At 35.2% G+C, this 18988-nt stretch overlaps 2 protein-coding genes across 3 annotated transcripts in view; both read right to left on the bottom strand.

Moving 5' to 3' along the window:
- Positions 1-14: 14 nt before the first annotated feature.
- On the bottom strand, positions 15-6591 carry LOC137238402 (uncharacterized). The gene is made up of 2 exons (XM_067763321.1): positions 6452-6591; positions 15-6400 (listed from the first exon to the last, which is right to left on the bottom strand). Exon 2 carries the CDS (start codon positions 2948-2950, stop codon positions 1688-1690), a length of 1263 nt encoding a protein of 420 aa, XP_067619422.1. The 5' UTR covers positions 2951-6400; positions 6452-6591; the 3' UTR covers positions 15-1687.
- Gpdh1 (Glycerol-3-phosphate dehydrogenase 1) overlaps positions 6548-18988 on the bottom strand; it is a 47499-nt gene continuing 35058 nt past the window's right edge. Inside the window, exons 7-8 of one of the 2 annotated variants that reach the window (XM_067763323.1) lie at positions 18216-18308; positions 6548-6670 (exon numbers count right to left, since the gene is read on the bottom strand). In XM_067763323.1, coding sequence (XP_067619424.1) covers positions 6658-6670; positions 18216-18308 — 106 coding nt within the window. In that variant the 3' untranslated portion in view covers positions 6548-6657. Of the gene's footprint in view, positions 6671-14765; positions 15356-18215; positions 18309-18988 lie in introns of those variants that run through there. The other variant, XM_067763322.1, reaches the window with a different exon arrangement.

The following is an 18988-nucleotide window of genomic DNA, read 5'->3' as shown; positions in this document are numbered from 1 at the left end:
GTAGTCCTTAAAACTTTTTTATCATCTTTTTATTTTTAATTTTTTAGTACTGCCTACAAAAAGGCAATTGCAACTTTGATTAGTAATTTAAGTAATTCATAAGTGAAAATTCTTATCTTATTTATTTGTTCAAAATAGCAAGATTTAATAGAATTAGTGGAATTGTCACTGACAACGGTATACAGTGTTTCGTGTAGAACAAGCTAGCTGGACAAAATTATTTTATGAGATTTTCCGTTTCATATGCAGTCATTTATTACAACTACGTCATTTTTTTCAGGCATATGTTCTTTTTTTTATTTTTTTTTCCAAAATTTTACTTCATATGCATACATTTGCTTATTTCATATACAGTAATGTGAATAAGTGACATAGATCCAAAAAAATTTAAAGGACTTAAGAATATTACTTTATTGTACTACAAATCTCAATACTCTAAAAAATTCCGAAAAAAAAATTAAAATTTTTTATGAAAATTCGTCGAATTTTTCAAACATTTTTTAAATATAATTTAGTTTTTGTTATAGATCGTGACAAATTTTCTTATGGGAAATTAGTTAAAATAAATTTGCGAAAGCGAAGATTGTAAGAATTGTCCAAAAAGGGGTGTCTACTTATTTATGTGAGTGACTGTACATATGTACATACATATTTTGTATTTATTTGAGTATTTATCCTGGCACTACAATTTTTACAAAATTATTTTATAGTACCAGTCATGAATGTAAAATTGAATTACAATAATAATAACAACAATGTAAATAATTAAATTAATTATGTGAAAATAACTTATTACAAAAACTTAAAAGTAAAGTATAATACAAAGTAGAAAAGACAATAGATTTAAATTAAATAAAACCTGATCCAACAAAAAGTTATAGGGTAGGTTATCTTTTATAATTATGTTATTATTCGCTATCATCACTTTCATTCGATGAGTCACTTGTGGAATAGTCATGAGCATCAGCAACACTACTGTGAAAGCTTGAAACAACTGGGGTATTTGTTGACTCCTCAACATTATCGGGGGACAGTAAATTTAAGACTTCTGAAGTCAGACTTTTAAATTTTTTCTTAGGTATCTCCCTAAAACTGTTAACTACGGGATCCGATGTTATAAGCAACATATTCATAAGATCTCTATTCGTGGCTTCACGCGACTGCTTTTGTGTGTTATCATCCCTGAATCGTCTCAAATCTTTGTTACGGGCCTCCTGTGCTTCCTCAGAAAGTTTACCAATAGGTAAAATTGCTAAGATTTTATGAACTGTAACAGGCATATTAAACCATGGATAGAGATCTATGTATAGTTTTTTTAGTCTCGACCGCAAATGTTTCAAATCTTTGGATATTTATATTGTACCCTGATGCTAATGCGCGAAGGAGAGTGTCGAATCTTTTGATGAGCGTTACATCCAATCCCGTAATCTCAGCACTAGCCTCAGAATTTTCGAAAAACCTACGAGCAGTGTTGCCGTCATTGGTATTGCTGAAACCTGGTTTTGGTTTATCTACTATCAATCCAAGTACACTTTTAAATTTATTCTGGATTTCGTTGGAACGTAGCTTTACACTCTCTTTATCTGCCTCATTCCTAAGCTGCCACTTTTTTACTTCGAGGCGATAACTTATATGAAGCAAGCATTCAAAACATCTTATCCATGCATGGAGAGTAGACAAACCAAAATCAAGAACTTTCAGTCAAAGCATTGCAAACTTTTCCGTCAATCATTGTTAGAAGCATATTGTGATTTACGGAAACTTCGTATTCTTCGAGCATGTACTTTGTTGGCAACAACGCATTTATCTCCTCTAAAACTTTGTTCGTTTCAAAAATAATAAAATCTTTTGTTTCTTTAGAAAAAATAAATTTAATTGGACGACAATACATGGTAGAAGAAGGTCGAAGATTCTGCCAAACAATGTTACCTTTTTCATCCTGTAATTGAAGAGGAACGAAGGAAAATATAAACAAAACTTCATCAGTGTCAGAACTGCATGTAAACTTTTGCTTATATGTGCTATGGCCAGAGCTTCCATCGCAACCCCACTTGCTGATTAAAGTATACGTCAATTTTGTAGGTAATAAACTAACAAACACTTCTTGATTTGCTAAAACTAAACGCTCAATAGTTTTATCTAATATGGACTGGACTTTAATTTCCGCACGTGTTTCACCCACATCAATTTCATTTGGATAGAATTCTTCCTTAGCTTTTCTTAGACTATAAAATGATGGATAAACCTTATGGCCAGCCTTGATGCTCCACTTCCGAGTCGTTTTGTACCCATGAGTCGTCGACTTGCTATCTACGTAGTATGCTAAAGCTTCTACATTGCTCAAGCATCTTGCATCTGGCTCACATATCGTCTTTTTGCCGGATATTTGAGTGGTTTCCTGTGATTTTTTTATAATGTTAGCAACATTTCTGTTGCCGGACATACGCGTTGATACTTCTGCCGCATAAAGTAACTCACCAGGACTTCTAGATTGCAAAAGGTCATCCACTCGACGCCGTTTGGTTTTTTCACTGCAGCTAACAAAGTCCTTCATTCGTCTTCCGGGGCCGGGGTTACCTGAAGAAGTGGTTGGTTGGTCTGATGGCAACTTTGAATCCACCGTTATTGTAAATGTGAAGTCTGTACCCGAAAGCCACTCCGAGTTTTTATTCAAAAATCGCCCCTTATGTCTTCCAGAAGTGTTCCACTTTTGATCCAGCTTCGACGAATATGCCGATATTTGTAAGCTTAAACTTTTTATCGAATACTCGGCTGCTTCGCTCAAATCGTACTTAAGTACAACACAACTCAATAATTCTTTATATCTGGTTTCCTTCGAATGTTGAACCCAAATGTCAAAAAACTCCGTTCTTGGTACGGTTATAACTAAACTGCTTTGTGTTTTTGATTTTCCGACAGGGTGAATAGTTGATGATTGTTGTGCTGCCATCTTAAGTGTCGTTGATCGTTCTGATTTGTTATCAGTTGCGCAGTATTTATATTACATTCAGGTATTGGCGTAGATGCTACCAAATGGGGGTGTTTTGTGTAGCGTTCCTGTGTGGTTATACCTGCATTAGGATTGCTTTGTATGTACCTGTTTTTATGCCTTGGTGACTGGTTCGGTAGGTTGTGGCAGTTTGAAGTCAGTGATCTTCGCCTTTTTGCTTTTGGTGTGCTCTTGTTGACCTTGCGCGTTTATTTTTGTGTGTTTTATGGCTACGTGTTTGTTCCCTGTACCTGGGGATTGGTTTTGCCGTTTGTAGATCAGCTTTAAAGGTTCAAATATCTCGTCGGTGCTGGTACGTACATACATCCTATTTTATATGTAGAGATAACTAAATCTACAAAAAAAAAAAATTATAAATAGATGTGCAAAGAATTCGCAATGGTTTTTTCTTTGGACTATTAGAGAATACTTGCGACTATAACATATGTAAAATTTAGCCCGGATGTCGGCAGATGTATGTGACTTTTTTGTCCCTAAAGTTAAAAATATAGAGAAAAAATACTGTTTCTTCTTAATAACGGAATGTTAAATATATTGAAAATACTCTAAAAGAATTACTATTAAAAAATTTTACTTACCTTCGAGCTTAGAATCCATCAAAAAAAATTATATAAAAGTGTTCACTTAAAAGAAATATGAAGCTTAATATTCAATAAGAATTTTGCAAATTAATCAATGCATTTTACGGCCACTCCTGCCTTCTTACTTCAATTACTCAATATATATGAGAAAAAATATAAAAAAAAGCAAAAATCCCGTTATTTTGTTTGTTTTCTTTCATTTCTCATTACACTTTTCTTGGAATAAGAACTTTGTTTTTGTCCAGCTAGCTTGTTCTACACGAAACACTGTGCGCTGGCGAAAACAACAGAATTCCACCTCGCATCATAACAAGAGAATTCCACCTCGTTTGTCAGCTACTTAATTTGAACAGCTGAAAATCGTGGTGAAATTCGCATATGCCTGAGTCTAAAAGAATTGTGGTGAAAGTCGCGTACGCCTGAAAGTATGCAAGGACGTGCATAGAGTTGGGCCTTCAACGAGGTAGAATTCTACAACGCCTGCAACACTCAGGAGACCAGCCAAGAAGGTATGGCCTAACCTTCTAAATAGTTCGACTTTGTGTTACGTAGCTCACATTTTTTGATCAAACATTGCACTGTCACCGATTTTTAAACTATATTTCAGGTTTCAAGTCTCTAGATATCCAGAAAGTTAGTTAAAAATCGATTGCAAGATTCCCAATTGCCACCTAGCGGAACTTTGTATTCTATAAGTTGTATCGTCACCAGACCTCTAACAAAGTGCCAAGTTTCAAGTCTCTAGGTAACCGGGAAGTTACTCAAAAATCTATCGCAAGATTCCCCTCGTTTTTCAAGGATTTGTAGTTATCTCAATTAGCACGCCACCTAGCGGAACTTTGTTTTCTATAAATTGTATTGTCACTGGGTCTCGAACTATGTGCTAAGTTACAAGTCTCTAGGTAACCAGGAAGTTAGTTAAAAATGGATTGAAAGATTCCTAAATTAAAATTAATTTCCCTAATATCTCAATCCATGCGCCGCCTAGCGGAATTTTTTTGATAAAATATTGCATTGCCACCGGGTTCTGACTTACGGCCCAAGTTTCATGTCTCTAGCTCATCGGGAAGTTACTCGAAAATCGATCGCAAGATTCCTCCCGCTTTTAAAGGATTTGCAGTTATCTTGACGCGCCACCTAGCGGAACTTTGTTTTCTATAAATTGTATTGTTACTAGGTTTCGAACTATGTGCTAAGTTGCAAGTCTCTAGGTAACCGGGAAGATAGTTCAAAATGAATTGAAAGATTCCCAAATTAAAAGTAATTTTCCTAATATCTCGATCCATGCGCCACCTAGCGGCATGTTTTTTGATCAAATGTTGCATTGTCACCGGGTTCTGACCCACGGCCCAAGTTTCAAGTCTCTAACGCACCGGCAAGTTGCTCTAAAATCGATCGCAAGACTCCCCTCGTTTTTCAGGGATTTGTAGTTATCTCAATTAGCATGCCACCTAGCAGAACTTTGTTTTCTATAAATTGTATTGTCACCGGGTCTCGAACTATGTGCTAAGTTGCAAGTCTCTAGGTAATCGGAAAGTTAGTTAAAAATGGATTGAAAGATTCCCAAATTAAAATTAATTTTCCTAATATCTCGATCCATGCGCCACCTAGCGGAATTTTTTTGATAAAATATTGCACTGTCACCGGGTTCTGACCCACGGCCCAAGTTTCAAGTTTCTAGCTCAACGGCAAGTTACTCAAATATCGATCGCAAGATTCCCCTCGTTTTTCAGGGATTTGTAGTTATCTCAATTAGCACGCCACCTAGCGGAACTTTGTTTTCTATAAATTGTATTGTCACCGGGTCTCGAACTATGTGCTAAGTTACAAGTCTCTAGGTAACCGGGAAGTTAGTTAAAAATGGATTGAAATATTCCCAAATTAAAATTAATTTTCCAATATCTCGATCCATGCGCCACGTAGCGGAATTTTTGTGATAAAATATTGCATTGTCACCGGGTTCTGCCTTTCGGCAGCGATTTTCAGGGATTTTCGTTTATCTCGATTCGTCTGCCACCCGGCGGCATTTTGTTTTCCACGAATTGTGGTGTCGTCGACTCGCAAACTATGTGCTAAGTTTCAAGTCTCTGGATCACCGAGAAGTTAGTTAAAAGTCGATGGCAAAATTTCAATTTTAAAATTAATCTTCTATATATCTCGATCCGTACGCCACCTAGCGGATTTTTTTTCACTTGCATTGTAATGTCTATCAGATCTGAACTATGTTCTAAGTATCAAGTGTCTAGCTCAACGGGAAGTTACCGAAAAAGACGTTTCCGTGGGTCAAATATTCGTATGGAAATGAGGGGACAAACATGAAAGCGACTTAATATAAATGTAAAAAGAAGTGCAGGTGTTGTGGATATTTGTGCGATTTTAACACTTTAACTTATAAACAAAAACATATTCGAAATATTAGCTGTGTTTTTGTTACATGTATATACATATGCACTTACACTTTATCTACACTTATGAAATTGTTGCGCATTAAATTAATACTAAAAGGTGTGTCTCCACGATTCTCCACTTTTAATTTTGGAATGCGTTATACACTATGACTGATGAGGTTTATATCTCCACTATTTCTCCATACACTACGACTACGTGTAGTTGTCGATGAGCGTTTTTTTAGTCGCAAATGTAGATGTATATACACGTAAGCAATACGGCTATTGTTCGAATATTCACCCGTCATATATGACAACATCTCTGTCTTACTTTAAGTTTTTGGTGTTGCGGTTGCTTAACTGACCTCTACGTCTTTTTATGTTTTTGGAAACAAATCACAGTTGATATCGCTGTTGGATGTCTAGAGCAAAACTTTTAGGTTTGCTCGCAAAAAATTTTAAAATTGGCATACCTACTTAAAATATGTTGAAGATTTTAAAATTTGATAGAGACTAGATTTAAAATTTGATTTGTGATTTGTTTAAAAGTGCATAGATTTTTGTACAAGTTGTTTTTTATATTTTGTTTATATTTTTTTTATTTATATTTTTTGTTTGTTTGTTAGATGTTGTCTTTTTCAGCAGTTTATGTTGTTTTATAATTTTTGTATAAATAAGTTTAAAGGTCTTGCCTGTGAAATAGAAGATGCAAAAAAAAGAAAAAAAGAAGATAAAGAAGAAAATAATTTAACATTGTGACATAAAAAGATTAGCATTATTTGGAATGTGTGTTGAGCTCATGCCAATCTAAGGGGGTGGGATAATGTCAAGCTGCGGCAAATCGAATGAAACATTATTCATACAAATTTACATTTCAATACAGCCAGCAACAATGATCCAACTCAGTCCAAGTTAACAATCAAATTTTTAGAAGCAATTTCTCAACAATTTTATTTTTTTTATAAATTTTAAGACTAAATTAATTTAGACTTTCAGTATAATCAAACTTTTAGACGAAGCAAACATATCGCAAGGCGCAAACCATTTTATTTGAATAGCTGAAATGAGAACTGAGATTAGTAGGAGGTGCGCGAATGCAACACTAGTTACTTGAGAATGTAAATCCAAATTTTTTTTTTATTAAAAGCAATAAAAACTATGTAATTAATGGTACATACATACATAATATTTGATAATGGCCATGGTTTGATAGGCTATGATTGGAATTTAAAGTGCCGGTCAGCGCTAACCGGAGATTGTGTAAATACCCCTTTAAGCGAGGGTTGCTTGCCATAAATGCATGAAAAGCAAAAAAATATTCAACATTTTTTTTCCTTTTTATTGGCTTTTTATTATTGTTTTTTATTTTAAAATTTTCTTTTCAATTTCTAATGGATTAAAACTTTTATCGGTTAAAAATAATAAATAAATGTAAGGCGCGATAACCTCCGAAGAGGTCTAAGGCCGAGCTTCTCTTCCAATTTGCGTCGTGCTCCTCTTGATTTTCCCTACAAATTGGCCGGACGGGACCTACATGTTTTATGCCGACTCCGAACGGCATCTGCAAGGCAGATGAGTTTTCACTGAGAGCTTTTCATGGCAAGAATACACAGCGCTTGCCAAACACTGCGGAGGGCGACCCCGCTTTTCTTCTAATTAAAAAACCTTATTTCTAAAATTTTGATGTTACTTTGCCCGGGGTGCGAACCCAAGGCATACGGTGTGGTAGGCGGAGCACGCTACCATCACACCACGGTGGCCGGTGTTTACGTTTTTTATTAAAACTTGTTAGTTTTATAAAAAAAACTTGAGTCTAGCATGCAACGAAAACTGTGTTAACCAATCCCAAAAAGATTTTCGAGAAAATAAGAAAAAAAAAACGTTTCACATCAAGTTTTCAGAAAATTGTGTAGTTCAATTCATTGTGGTCTTATACCAATTTCAAACAGATGGTTTATGAAGTAATTAGTCAAGTTTTCTTAAGTTAAAGCCCTTATTGAACTCAATCTTCCATACAAAATAAAAATCCATAACTGTGTGTGTGTGTGTTCGCTATGGAAACGTATTTCCCACACTTCAATCATCACCAAATTTTGGCTATAGGTTCCTTCGATCAACACGAATGTTTTAGGCTAAAAATAATTTCGATATATATAAAAGGGGCGTGGCACCTCCCATACAAATGGAATTTTTGGCACTGCATAACTCTGAAGGTATACATGCCAGAACATTGAAATTTAGTAAGGAGTTATATGAAGTCAATCCCTAACACCATCAAGAAAATGTGGAATTAGGGAAAAGGGGGCGTGGCATCTCCCATACAAATGGCATATATCATACTGCATATCTCTGGAAGAAGTAAGGATAGAATAATGAAAATTGGTAAGGAGCTATATGACGTTAAGCCCCAACACATCCAGTAAAATGTGGAATTGGGAAAAAAGGGACGTGGCACATTCCCTACAAATGGGATTTTTCTGAACTATGGCTGCCGTCAAACTTAGGTTATTTTAACACTAAAATTAGACTGCATTGTTGAGTTTTGCTGTTATTCCTTTTGGACGTTTAGTAATCTGACGCCGTTAAAATAATTTGTTAGCTTCAGTATATCTACATACATCTTCCATAAAAATCAAATTCTGCGTGTGTGTTCCCTATGGAAACGTATTTCCCACACTTCAATCAGCACCATATTTTGGCTATAGGTTCCTTGGGTCAAGACGAAGGTTTTTCATATTTCAGAATTAAGAATTTAAAAGAATTTTTTTTTGGCTATGCGAACGAGCAATATTAGCTCCCAAAAATGATCATGTATACAAAATCAATGATCGCATTCAAAACCACATTCCTGGTGAACTGGCGAAATATAAATCAATCGACACAGTTACAGATGAAGATCAAATTGTGAATTATCCAAGTGAATTTCTAAACTCTTTAGAACCACCAATCATGCTTCTTCAGAATTTAGACCCACCAAAATTGTGCAATGGAACCAGACTTTGCGTTAAGAAATTAATGCCGAATGTAATCGAAGCAACGAAGGACAATCGCTTACTGTTTCAGGATTAAATTTAGAGAGTCCATGCTTTCCCCAAGGCCAGCTATATGTTGCTTGCTCTAGAGTTGGAACCGAACGAAAAAAACAAAAATATTGTGTACCCACTTGCATTACAATAAGATACAATAATAAAATGTTTTAAACGAAAATTTCGCCAAATATGCGTACATAATTCAATCCAATTTACAGAAGAGTAACTAAATTATCAACAAACAAAACAGAAAAAATTATCATTCAATTCAAATTCATTCAATCTCGGGCGTTACAACGTACGCCGGGTAAAGCTAGTACAAAATAAGAATCCATAATTATCTCATTATTGCTTTATTGAATGGCTAATAGAATCAAAAATCTAGTGCGTTTTGTCTGATTTTATTACGAATGTTACAAATTACAATCAAAAGTAAATAAAATTATCAAACTATTTCATTAAACGAAATTGTGATTCCATTGAGTCTATGTGTGAAATTAGTATAAGAAAGTATAAGTTTGAGCTCTATAAAGATCATTAAGAGAATTTCGAACAGATCCCACAGATCGCACAAGGCAAAAGTTGTACCGAAATTATCCCTTAAGCTATGCCGAAATTTTTCCGATATGTTTCGATGATAATCTCGAAAAGTCCCTAATTATTCGCCAAATGGTTCGGAATTAAAATAGTCCCAGAAGAATCGCAACGATCCGTCAAACACTACGCAAATCGGCCCTCATGACACCTAGTTTGTTTTCCACTTTTTATACTCAGTTGAGCAGAGCTCACAGAGTATATTAACTTTGATTGGATACCGGTTGGTTGTACAGGTATAAAGGAATCGAGATAGATATAGACTTCCATATATCAAAATCATCAGGATCGAAAAAACATTTGATTGAGCCATGTCCGTCCGTCCGTCCGTCTGTCCGTTAACATGATAACTTGAGTAAATTTTTAGGTATCTTGATGAAATTTGGTATGTAGGTTCCTGAGCACTCATCTCAGATCGCTATTTAAAATGAACAATATCGGACTATAAGCACGCCCACTTTTTCGATATCGAAAATTTCGAAAAACCGAAAAAGTGCGATAATTCATTACCAAAGACGAATAAAGCGATGAAACTTGGTAGGTGAGTTGAACTTATGACGCAGAATAGAAAATTAGTAAAATTTTGGACAATGGGCGTGGCACCGCCCACTTTTAAAAGAAGGTAATTTAAAAGTTTTACAAGCTGTAATTTGGCAGTCGTTGAAGATATCATTTGGCAGGAACGTTACTCCTATTACTATATGTATGCTTAATAAAAATTAGCAAAATCGAGGAACGACCACGCCCACTTTTAAAAAAAATTTTTGTAAAGTCAAATTTTAACAAAAAATTTAATATCTTTACAGTATATGTATAAGTAAATTATGTCAACATTCAACTCCAGTAATTATATGGTGAAACAAAATGCAAAAATAAAAGAAAATTTCAAAATGGGCGTGGCTCCGCCCTTTTTCATTTAATTTGTCTAGGATACTTTTAATGCCATAAGTCGAACAAAAATTTACCAATCCTTGTGAAATTTGATAGGGGCTTAGATTCTGGGACGATAACTTATTTCTGCGAAAGGGCGAAATCGATTGAAGCCACGCCCAGTTTTTATACACAGTCGACCGTCTGTCCTTCCGCTCGGCCGTTAACACCATAACTTGAGCAAAAATCGATATATCTTTACTAAACTCAGTTCACGACTTATCTGAACTCACTTTGTATTGGTATAAAAAATGGCCGAAATCGGACTATGACCACGCCCACTTTTTCGATATCGAAAATTACGAAAAACGAAAAAATGCCATAATTCTATACCAAATACAAAAAAGGGATGAGACATGGCATTTGGATTAGTTTATTGACGCTAAATATAACTTTAGAAAAAAACTTTGAAAAATGGGTGTGACACCTACCATATTAAGTAGAATGAAATGAAAAAGTTCTACAGGGCGAAATAAAAAACCCTTGAAATCTTGGCAGGAATACTGTTCGTGGTATTATATATATAAATAAAATCCAACAGATGATGTTCTGGGTCACCCTGGTCCACATTTTGGTCGATATCTGGAAAACACCTTCACATATACAACTACCACCACTCCCTTTTAAAAGCCTCATTAATACCTTTAATTTGATACTCTCATATCGTACAAACACATTCTAGAGTCACCCCTGGTCCACCTTTATGGCGATATCTCGAAAAAGGCGAAAAGGCGTCCACCTATAGAACTAAGCCCCACGCACTTTTAAAATACTCATTAACACCTTTCGTTTGATACCCATATTGTACAAACGCATTCTAGAGTCACCCCTGGGCTACCTTTATGGCGATATCTCGAAAAGGCGACCACCTATACAACTACCACCACTCCCTTTTAAAACCTTCATTAATACCTTTAATTTGATACCCATATCGTACAAACACATTCTAGAGTCACCCCTAGTCCACCTTTATGGCGCTATCTCGAAAAAGCGTCCACCTGTAGAACTGAACCCCACGCCCTTTTGAAATACTCATTAACACCTTTCGTTTGATACCCATATTGTACAAACGCATTCTAGAGTCACCCCTGGTCCACCTTTATGGCGATATCTCGAAAAGGCGTTCACCTATAGAACTAAGGCCCACTCCCTTTTAAAATGTTCATTAACCCCTTCCATTTGATACCCATATCGTACAAACAAATTCTAGAGTCACCCCTGATCCACCTTTATGGCGATATCTCGAAAAGGCGTCCACCTATAGAACTAAGCCCCACGACCTTTTGAAATACTCATTAACACCTTTCATTTGATACCCATATCGTACAAACAAATTCTAGAGTCAACCCTGATCCACCTTTATGGCGATATCCCTAAATGGCGTCCACCTATAGAACTATGGCCCACTCCCTCTTAAAATACTCTTTAATACCTTTCATTTGATACACATGTCATACAAACACATTCCAGGGTTACCCTCGGTTCATTTTCCTACATGGTTATTTTCCCTTATGTTGCCACCATAACTCTCAACTGAGTATGTAATGTTCGGTTACACCCGAACTTAACCTTTCTTCCTTGTTTTTATTGGTAGTAAGCCGAGTCACAAACTGTTTGCCAGCAAACACTAAATTCAAATGAAGATTAGAAGAAAATTAAATAATTACCCCTGTTCTCGAATCTCTAATATTAGAGGACGACTCGAGCAGCACTGAAGCACAGTAGCGTTATCAAACACAATGGGACTTTATTATCAAATCGAGACAAAGTATATATGTATATAATACTCCTATATTGCTAGTACAATATGCTCGCTATGAGTTTGTAATTCCAAATCAAAAAAAGACAGCCTACAAAATGTTTAGGTACATTCCCCTATCGAAAACAAAAACATTTCAACAGCACTATATCGGCTGTCATTTGTGAGTGTACCACGCTACTACAGGCGTAGTAGAAGTATAACATATATGGTCTAAAACTATCAATTGCACTTATGTTATTGTTGTTGTAGCAGTGCTTCGCCCCATCCAATAGGTGCAACCGATCACAAATTGTCATCAATATCCTCTAACGGGAGTCCAAGGAAACTTGCTGTTTCAACAGGGGTGGACCATAATGAGAGGGGTGTTAGAGACGTTGGTTTCACTTTACAATTAAAGAGATAGTTGGTGTCATGTGGGGACATATTGCAAGGGGGCATACATTTTGTATGTCGGGGTTGATTCTGGATAGGTAAGAGTTTAACCTGTTACAGTATCCAGATCGAAGTTGAGCTAGAGTGACTCGTGTTTCCCTGGGGAGTGTGCGTTCCTCTTCCGCAAGTTTTGGATACTGTTCTTTGAGTACTGGATTCACCCGGCAATTCCCGGCATAACGGTCCGACGCCTGTTTGTGGAGTTCACTGAGGACCTGTTTGTGTTTTTTGGCTTCATACGGCTGAGTTCTCCGGTGCCGTATTTCCCCATAATGCTTACGGAGATTACTCCTTAAGCGCGTGTGCGGTGTTGGCTCATCAATCAGATGTCTGTTGGGATGTCCAGGTTTCTGGGTATTCAACAGGAACTGTTTGGTTAGCATCTCATTTCTCTCCCTGATGGGGAGTATTCTCGCCTTATTATGTAGATGGTGTTCTGGGGACATAAGAAGACAGCCCGTGGCGATTCTGTGAGCAGTATTTTGGCAGGCCTGCAGCTTCTTCCAGTGAGTAGTTTTTAGGCTTGGCGACCATATAGCGGACGCGTAGCATGGAATCGGCTGGCCAATTGCTTTGTAAGTAGTAATGAGCGTTTCTTTATCTTTTACCCAAGTTCTGTCAGCAAGGGATTTGAGGATTTTATTACGGCTCTGGATTTTCGGTACAATCGCGGCTGCATGCTCACCAAAATGTAGATCCTGATCAAACGTCACACCCAAGATTTTGGGGCGTAGGACAGTCGGTAGCGTTGTGCCATCGATGTGGATGTTCAAAATGGTCGACATTTGGGCCGTCCATGTTGTAAAAAAGGTCGCGGAGGATTTAGTCGGTGATAATGCCAAGTTTCGCGAGGATTATAGTTTTAAACTATCGAATAAATCGATGATCTCTGGATATTCTCTCCAGCTCTAAAGTACAGTCACTGAGTCGAAGCTTATGCGAATTAAAAAAATTAAAAAGGACGTACATAACTCTGAAGCTGACGATAAGAGGCTTTCGCAATATATTATATAACTCGATTCGAAAGCTATTTCTTTGGAATTTGAAAAAAAAATTTTGACTTCACAGCCTCCCAACCGCAGAGTATTGTGAAAAGAGCAGCATACTTTAAGGGGCTACAACTTCTTTAGCAGACAAAACTGTGTGAAAGCGTTTTCAGCTTTCAAGGACATTAGAAGGAAAAACTTCTCAAAAAGTCGTATAAATTTTATAAATAAATAGGATGTCAAATAACAAAGTTAAAAAAAAAACAATTTCGTCAGATTTGTAAGGATAAAAATAATTTTGGGGCCCTCTAACATAAGCTTCAAATTCAGTTGCGATCTTTTGCAGTTTTCTTATTACTTTTGGGCACCAACCCGGTCTATAGTGCAAACACTTATGACTTATACTACGTTCAAACAGAAAAATAAATTGAGGCAATTTCGATTTAAATTGAGTGGTGTTCATAGAACTCAATTTAGCTTACACAATAGTAATTTGATAGCTGGTTGGCTCGTATCTTCAGCAACAGTAACTTGATAGCTGGTTGGCTCGTCTCTTCAGCAACAACATAACTTTGTTCAGACTGTCAAAATGTACGTGTTGGTATTAGGCGAATGTAATGGAACGAAAACAAAACTTTGAAATATTTGTGTGTTGTAAGAAAATGTGTTCAATTTTTTGGTTTCGTTTTGAGTTTGCCATCTTCTTTGACAATCCATACTCCAGTGAAATGAAAATAATCAAATCAGCTGATGAGATGAGCCAGCCATATAATTGAGCCCTGAGTAACTGTCGTTTAAATTTACTCAATAAACACACTTTGCAAGGTTGCATTTGCAGTTTGAAACTATTTATTACGAACTTTTTTTTAAATTGGCAATTTATTATTACAATTTATTATATGATAAATTGCGTAATAAATTGCCCAAATGGTATAAATTGCCAATTTGGTGTGTGTTTGTACATAGTATTAGCTAACAAATTTTTAAGAAACTTTAGATGGCCTAGATCATTTTACTCAACATTTTGGGCGCTAAATAAGTGAAGAAAATGATATGAAGTGCATGATTTTTTTCATAAATTTTTTTTACAAAACCATTTAATTTTATTATTATTAACAATTTCATCTAAAATTATTTAATGTTTATAACAAATACATAATTGAACATTCACGAACGTGGCTATTTATAGATATTTACAAATATATAATATTTTAATATACATACACACAAACAAACATACTCTAGAATTGGCTACATTCTATAGCGTTGGTTTTCTGCTGCTTTTTCTCGTAAACAATTACGACAATGCTGAATATGATTTTTAGGGGTACGCGTTGATGAAACTGTTGTTGTGTTGATGTGGGTGGTTTTCTGTGCGTAATGGCGTTAGCAGAGTGAAGTGCATTTTTTTCGCATAATGAAACTAAAATTGTTATTTATTCGTTAATATTTGTTTTAAATTTTTGATCGATGTTTGTTCAAAGCGCATTGTGACATTACGAAAAAGGGAACACAGTTGATTTCATTCTCTCTTTCTTCACCATTTGATTTTTTTAATTTTACCAAAAGTCCAACTAAGCGTTTTTTTGTTTTTTTTTTTTATTGAGATCTTACAACTTTGGCTGTATATTAATTGGATCGTCCCTAAGGAAATGAAGAACATGTAAAAGAGTATTTAACGTTATGATGTATGAGCAGATGGATAAGCACTGTTAATACAACAGCAACAATATCAGATTGATAAGATTTTGATTGAAGGACTGATAATATGATTAGTTGATAGTTGTTAGTTCTTAGTTTTGAGTGATAAGTGAACGTAAAGAAAACGTATGTCAACACATAAAATTTATTTGGCATGCGTACATATGATTTTAGAGGGGAAAAATATTTGTTGGATGATATCTGCAACAAAAATTGAAAGTGATTACAAATGAACGAAATTGTTTAAGTTGAAGGAAGCTAAAAAATTTAACTAAAAAATCTTGTGCAAACAAATACAAACCTTGATGCTTAAGGCAACTAAAGACATGAGTATCCAGTAAACCACAAATCACAGCTATAAACTTATTTTGTAAACGAATTTGATTTTGATTGAAAGTATACAGTTTACAATTTCACTTCATTGTTAAGGAACAAGTAAGTTGGGTTACACTGCTACAAGAAGAATACTTCAAAGAACAAGTACGAAGAAAAAAGTTCAGACGAAACCGCACATTATATACTAGGGTGGGTCGATTTGTATGGACGAAAGTTAACCGATATCGCGCCATCGATTTTTCGATAGGATTTGAGCTCAGGAAAAAAGTTCCACTACGCATACCCAAAAAAATAATTTTCGAGACTGCGAAATTTCATTTTTTTTTTACTTTTTTTCGACTTTGATTTTTAAGGTTTTTTCATGACCTACTAAAAAAAATTTCATATGTATACCCTGTCCGATCGAAAAATGTTCGCAAAAACGTTGTCGATAATAGTTTTTTGAAAAAAAAAAATATTTTTATTTTTATTTTACAATCAAATGAAATTTTTTTTAGTAGGTCATGAAAAAAAACCTAAAAATCAAAGTCGAAAAAAGTAAAAAAAAAATGAAATTTCGCAGGCTCGAATATTATTTTTTTTGGTATGCATAGTAGATTTTTTCCTGAGCCCAAATACTATCGAAAAATCGATGGCGCGATATCGGTTAATAAATGGACCCAGCCTATTATATACCTAGCTGTGGATGTTTTATAACATACCACATATTAAAATATTATATTAGTCACTGACTCTTCACTTACCGGGAGATGTATGAAATTGTGCTCAATACAGTTACTTGATTAGTCGCTGCTACGGAAATACAATTATTTCCCAATACCATTCAAAGCAATAGACGCTTGCAAGGATCGGCGATACTGGCGCTGATACACTAGCGCGAGTCAAACTAGACTAGTACAAACTCTTTTTTGACAAAACGTAAATTGGCTAAAGACTTAGAGAAATCGACTTTCGAGGTTCGGCTGGTAAACACTTCAACTCAATGGAGCCGGAAGCGCTAACAACACTAACACTGCTTCCTTCTGTGCATCTACTAACATATTGCACATTCATGGTATCAACATTAAAAGAGTGCTCTACCCAGCCTTATAAGAGACCGTTCAATTGGTGTCGTCTGCCTTTTCTGCACCAAATAAAGAGGCAAAACATTGAACCTACCGTATATGAGAATCTCGTTGTTGTTGTTGTCCTATATACTGGTCGTGATCAAAGCAAAAACCTAGGCTATCGCGCATCGACCTCTTTCAAAGTCCTTAAGGTGAACATATAAAAACGCTCTGCGACAAGCAGCGGCAGCAAAGAAAAGTGCGGTCTCTAGGTCAATTCGATTATTACAATTCTCACTTTTCCTTGCATAAGGGGCCTTATTCTTTAACGTGCTTTGAGAGAATTTTTTTCGAATTTGTACATACATAGCTATTGAATTACAAAATGGTTTCGTGCAACGAAGTTTTCGATATTGAAAAATAATTAACCGGATTTTAGTAAACAACTTTTTACCATTTTCTGCACCACGTCCCCTTCAATGATTGGACATGTCATCTAAGCAGGGAGGAAGTTACCAATCGAGTTTGCCAATTTTCGGTAGCAATCTGTTTTAGTTACAGCAAAATCATATTTAAGCAAAAAATCTTTTTTCTTTCATAAATTATTGCCCGAACCAGCATCTAACGGACTGACAAACATGATTCCAGAGATTACTTTTTCGCTGCTAATATATGCAATTCTTTAAATATCTTGATTCGTTCATACAAGTGGAGTTATAACATCCTAACACAGCTAGGTATAAAAAAATATGAATATTTGGTTGATTATGCCAGAAAACCCCACGCCAGCAAAGAAGAAAAAATGATAAACAAAAATAAAAACAATATAATAAAAATCATTTAAAACACCAAAATAAACATGAAGAGGAAAAGAAGAGCATGCGCGTCAGAAAAATCATATACAAAATTTGTACGTAGGAACTTGGTTCCCCATTTTGCCGCCACCAAAGCTCTTACATACATATGTATATGCCACTGAAATAATCAATAATCAGTATTACAACACCAGGTATAAAATTTCGTGCTAGAACTGTTAAGTACACTTAACATCTTTGGCTAATAGTTTGTTTATATTAAAAACTTTTTTTGAAAATAAAATTACAAATTTATTTATAAATAAAAATTTGCATTATGATTTCAAATATTTTAATATTTGTATGTATATAGTATAAATTAATTATATATATCATAAAGGAAAAATCAAAACTAATGCTAAGTTATTTACAACTTCATGGAACGCAACTAAATACAAATTAATGTTAATACATGCAACGAAACTGAAAATAGTGTTTTTTAACTAATTAAAGCAATCATTTAACAGAGGAAGTAGTCATTACCAAAAGAATTTTTGAAAATTATTTGCCAAATTTTTTAGAAAGCCTACGGTAAGGAAAGTGTACTAAAGAACGCAATAAACTTACATATGCTCTGGATGATTGCGTATGCAATCAATCAAATCTTTGACCTTCAATTGATTTGTGCAGATTTTGTGAATTGCCGTGAAGAGTGGAAATCTAAAAAAAAATCGAAGTTAAACTAACGTTGTACGTCATATCATTATTTAAAATAAAAGAAAAAAATGCAACGCGCGATAACCTCCGGAGAGTTTTTAGGCCGAGCTTCTCTTCCAAATTGCGTTGTGTTCCTTTTAATTTTTCCTACAATTTGGAGGAACGGGACTACATGTTTTATACCGACTCCGAACGGCATCTCCAAGGCAGACGAATTATCCTTGAGTTCGCCAAATCACTGATGAAGGGCGACCCCGCTTAGAAAATTTTTTTAATTGAAGAAGCTTAAAATAAAATTCTTTTAATTGAAAAAGACTTTTTAGAAATAAATTTTTCTCTAAATTTTCGATGTTGCTTTGCACGGGACATGAACCCAGAATTGTCGGTGCGGTAGGCCGAGCATGCTACTAGTTTTAATAAGCGGCCTTATACGCGCTAATCGAAGAAAACATAATTCTATCTCGATATAGCTCCGATATGATCCTAAAACAATCACTAAACAAAAATTGCGGAAAAGATGCCGAAAATAGCCCCGACGTGATCCCAAAAATAGTCCGGAAATTATACCGAAATACTTCCAAAACGATCCCGAAATAGTCTCGTGATAACACCGAAAACAATTAATTTTGTGATATAGGAATTATCCCTAAAAGTGCTATTTTCAAATCTTATTTGATAAATAT

This window comes from Eurosta solidaginis, chromosome 1, assembly GCF_040869045.1.
Source record: "Eurosta solidaginis isolate ZX-2024a chromosome 1, ASM4086904v1, whole genome shotgun sequence".
Classification (NCBI taxonomy): Eukaryota; Metazoa; Arthropoda; class Insecta; order Diptera; family Tephritidae; genus Eurosta; species Eurosta solidaginis.
The sequence above is the reverse complement of the archived record's forward strand: the minus strand, read 5'-3'. Positions and strand labels throughout refer to the sequence as shown.

Excerpts from the sequence above, each read along its gene's own strand:
- LOC137238402 (XM_067763321.1), bottom strand. The coding sequence starts at position 2,950 with ATGGCAGCACAACAATCATCAACTATTCACCCTGTCGGAAAATCAAAA.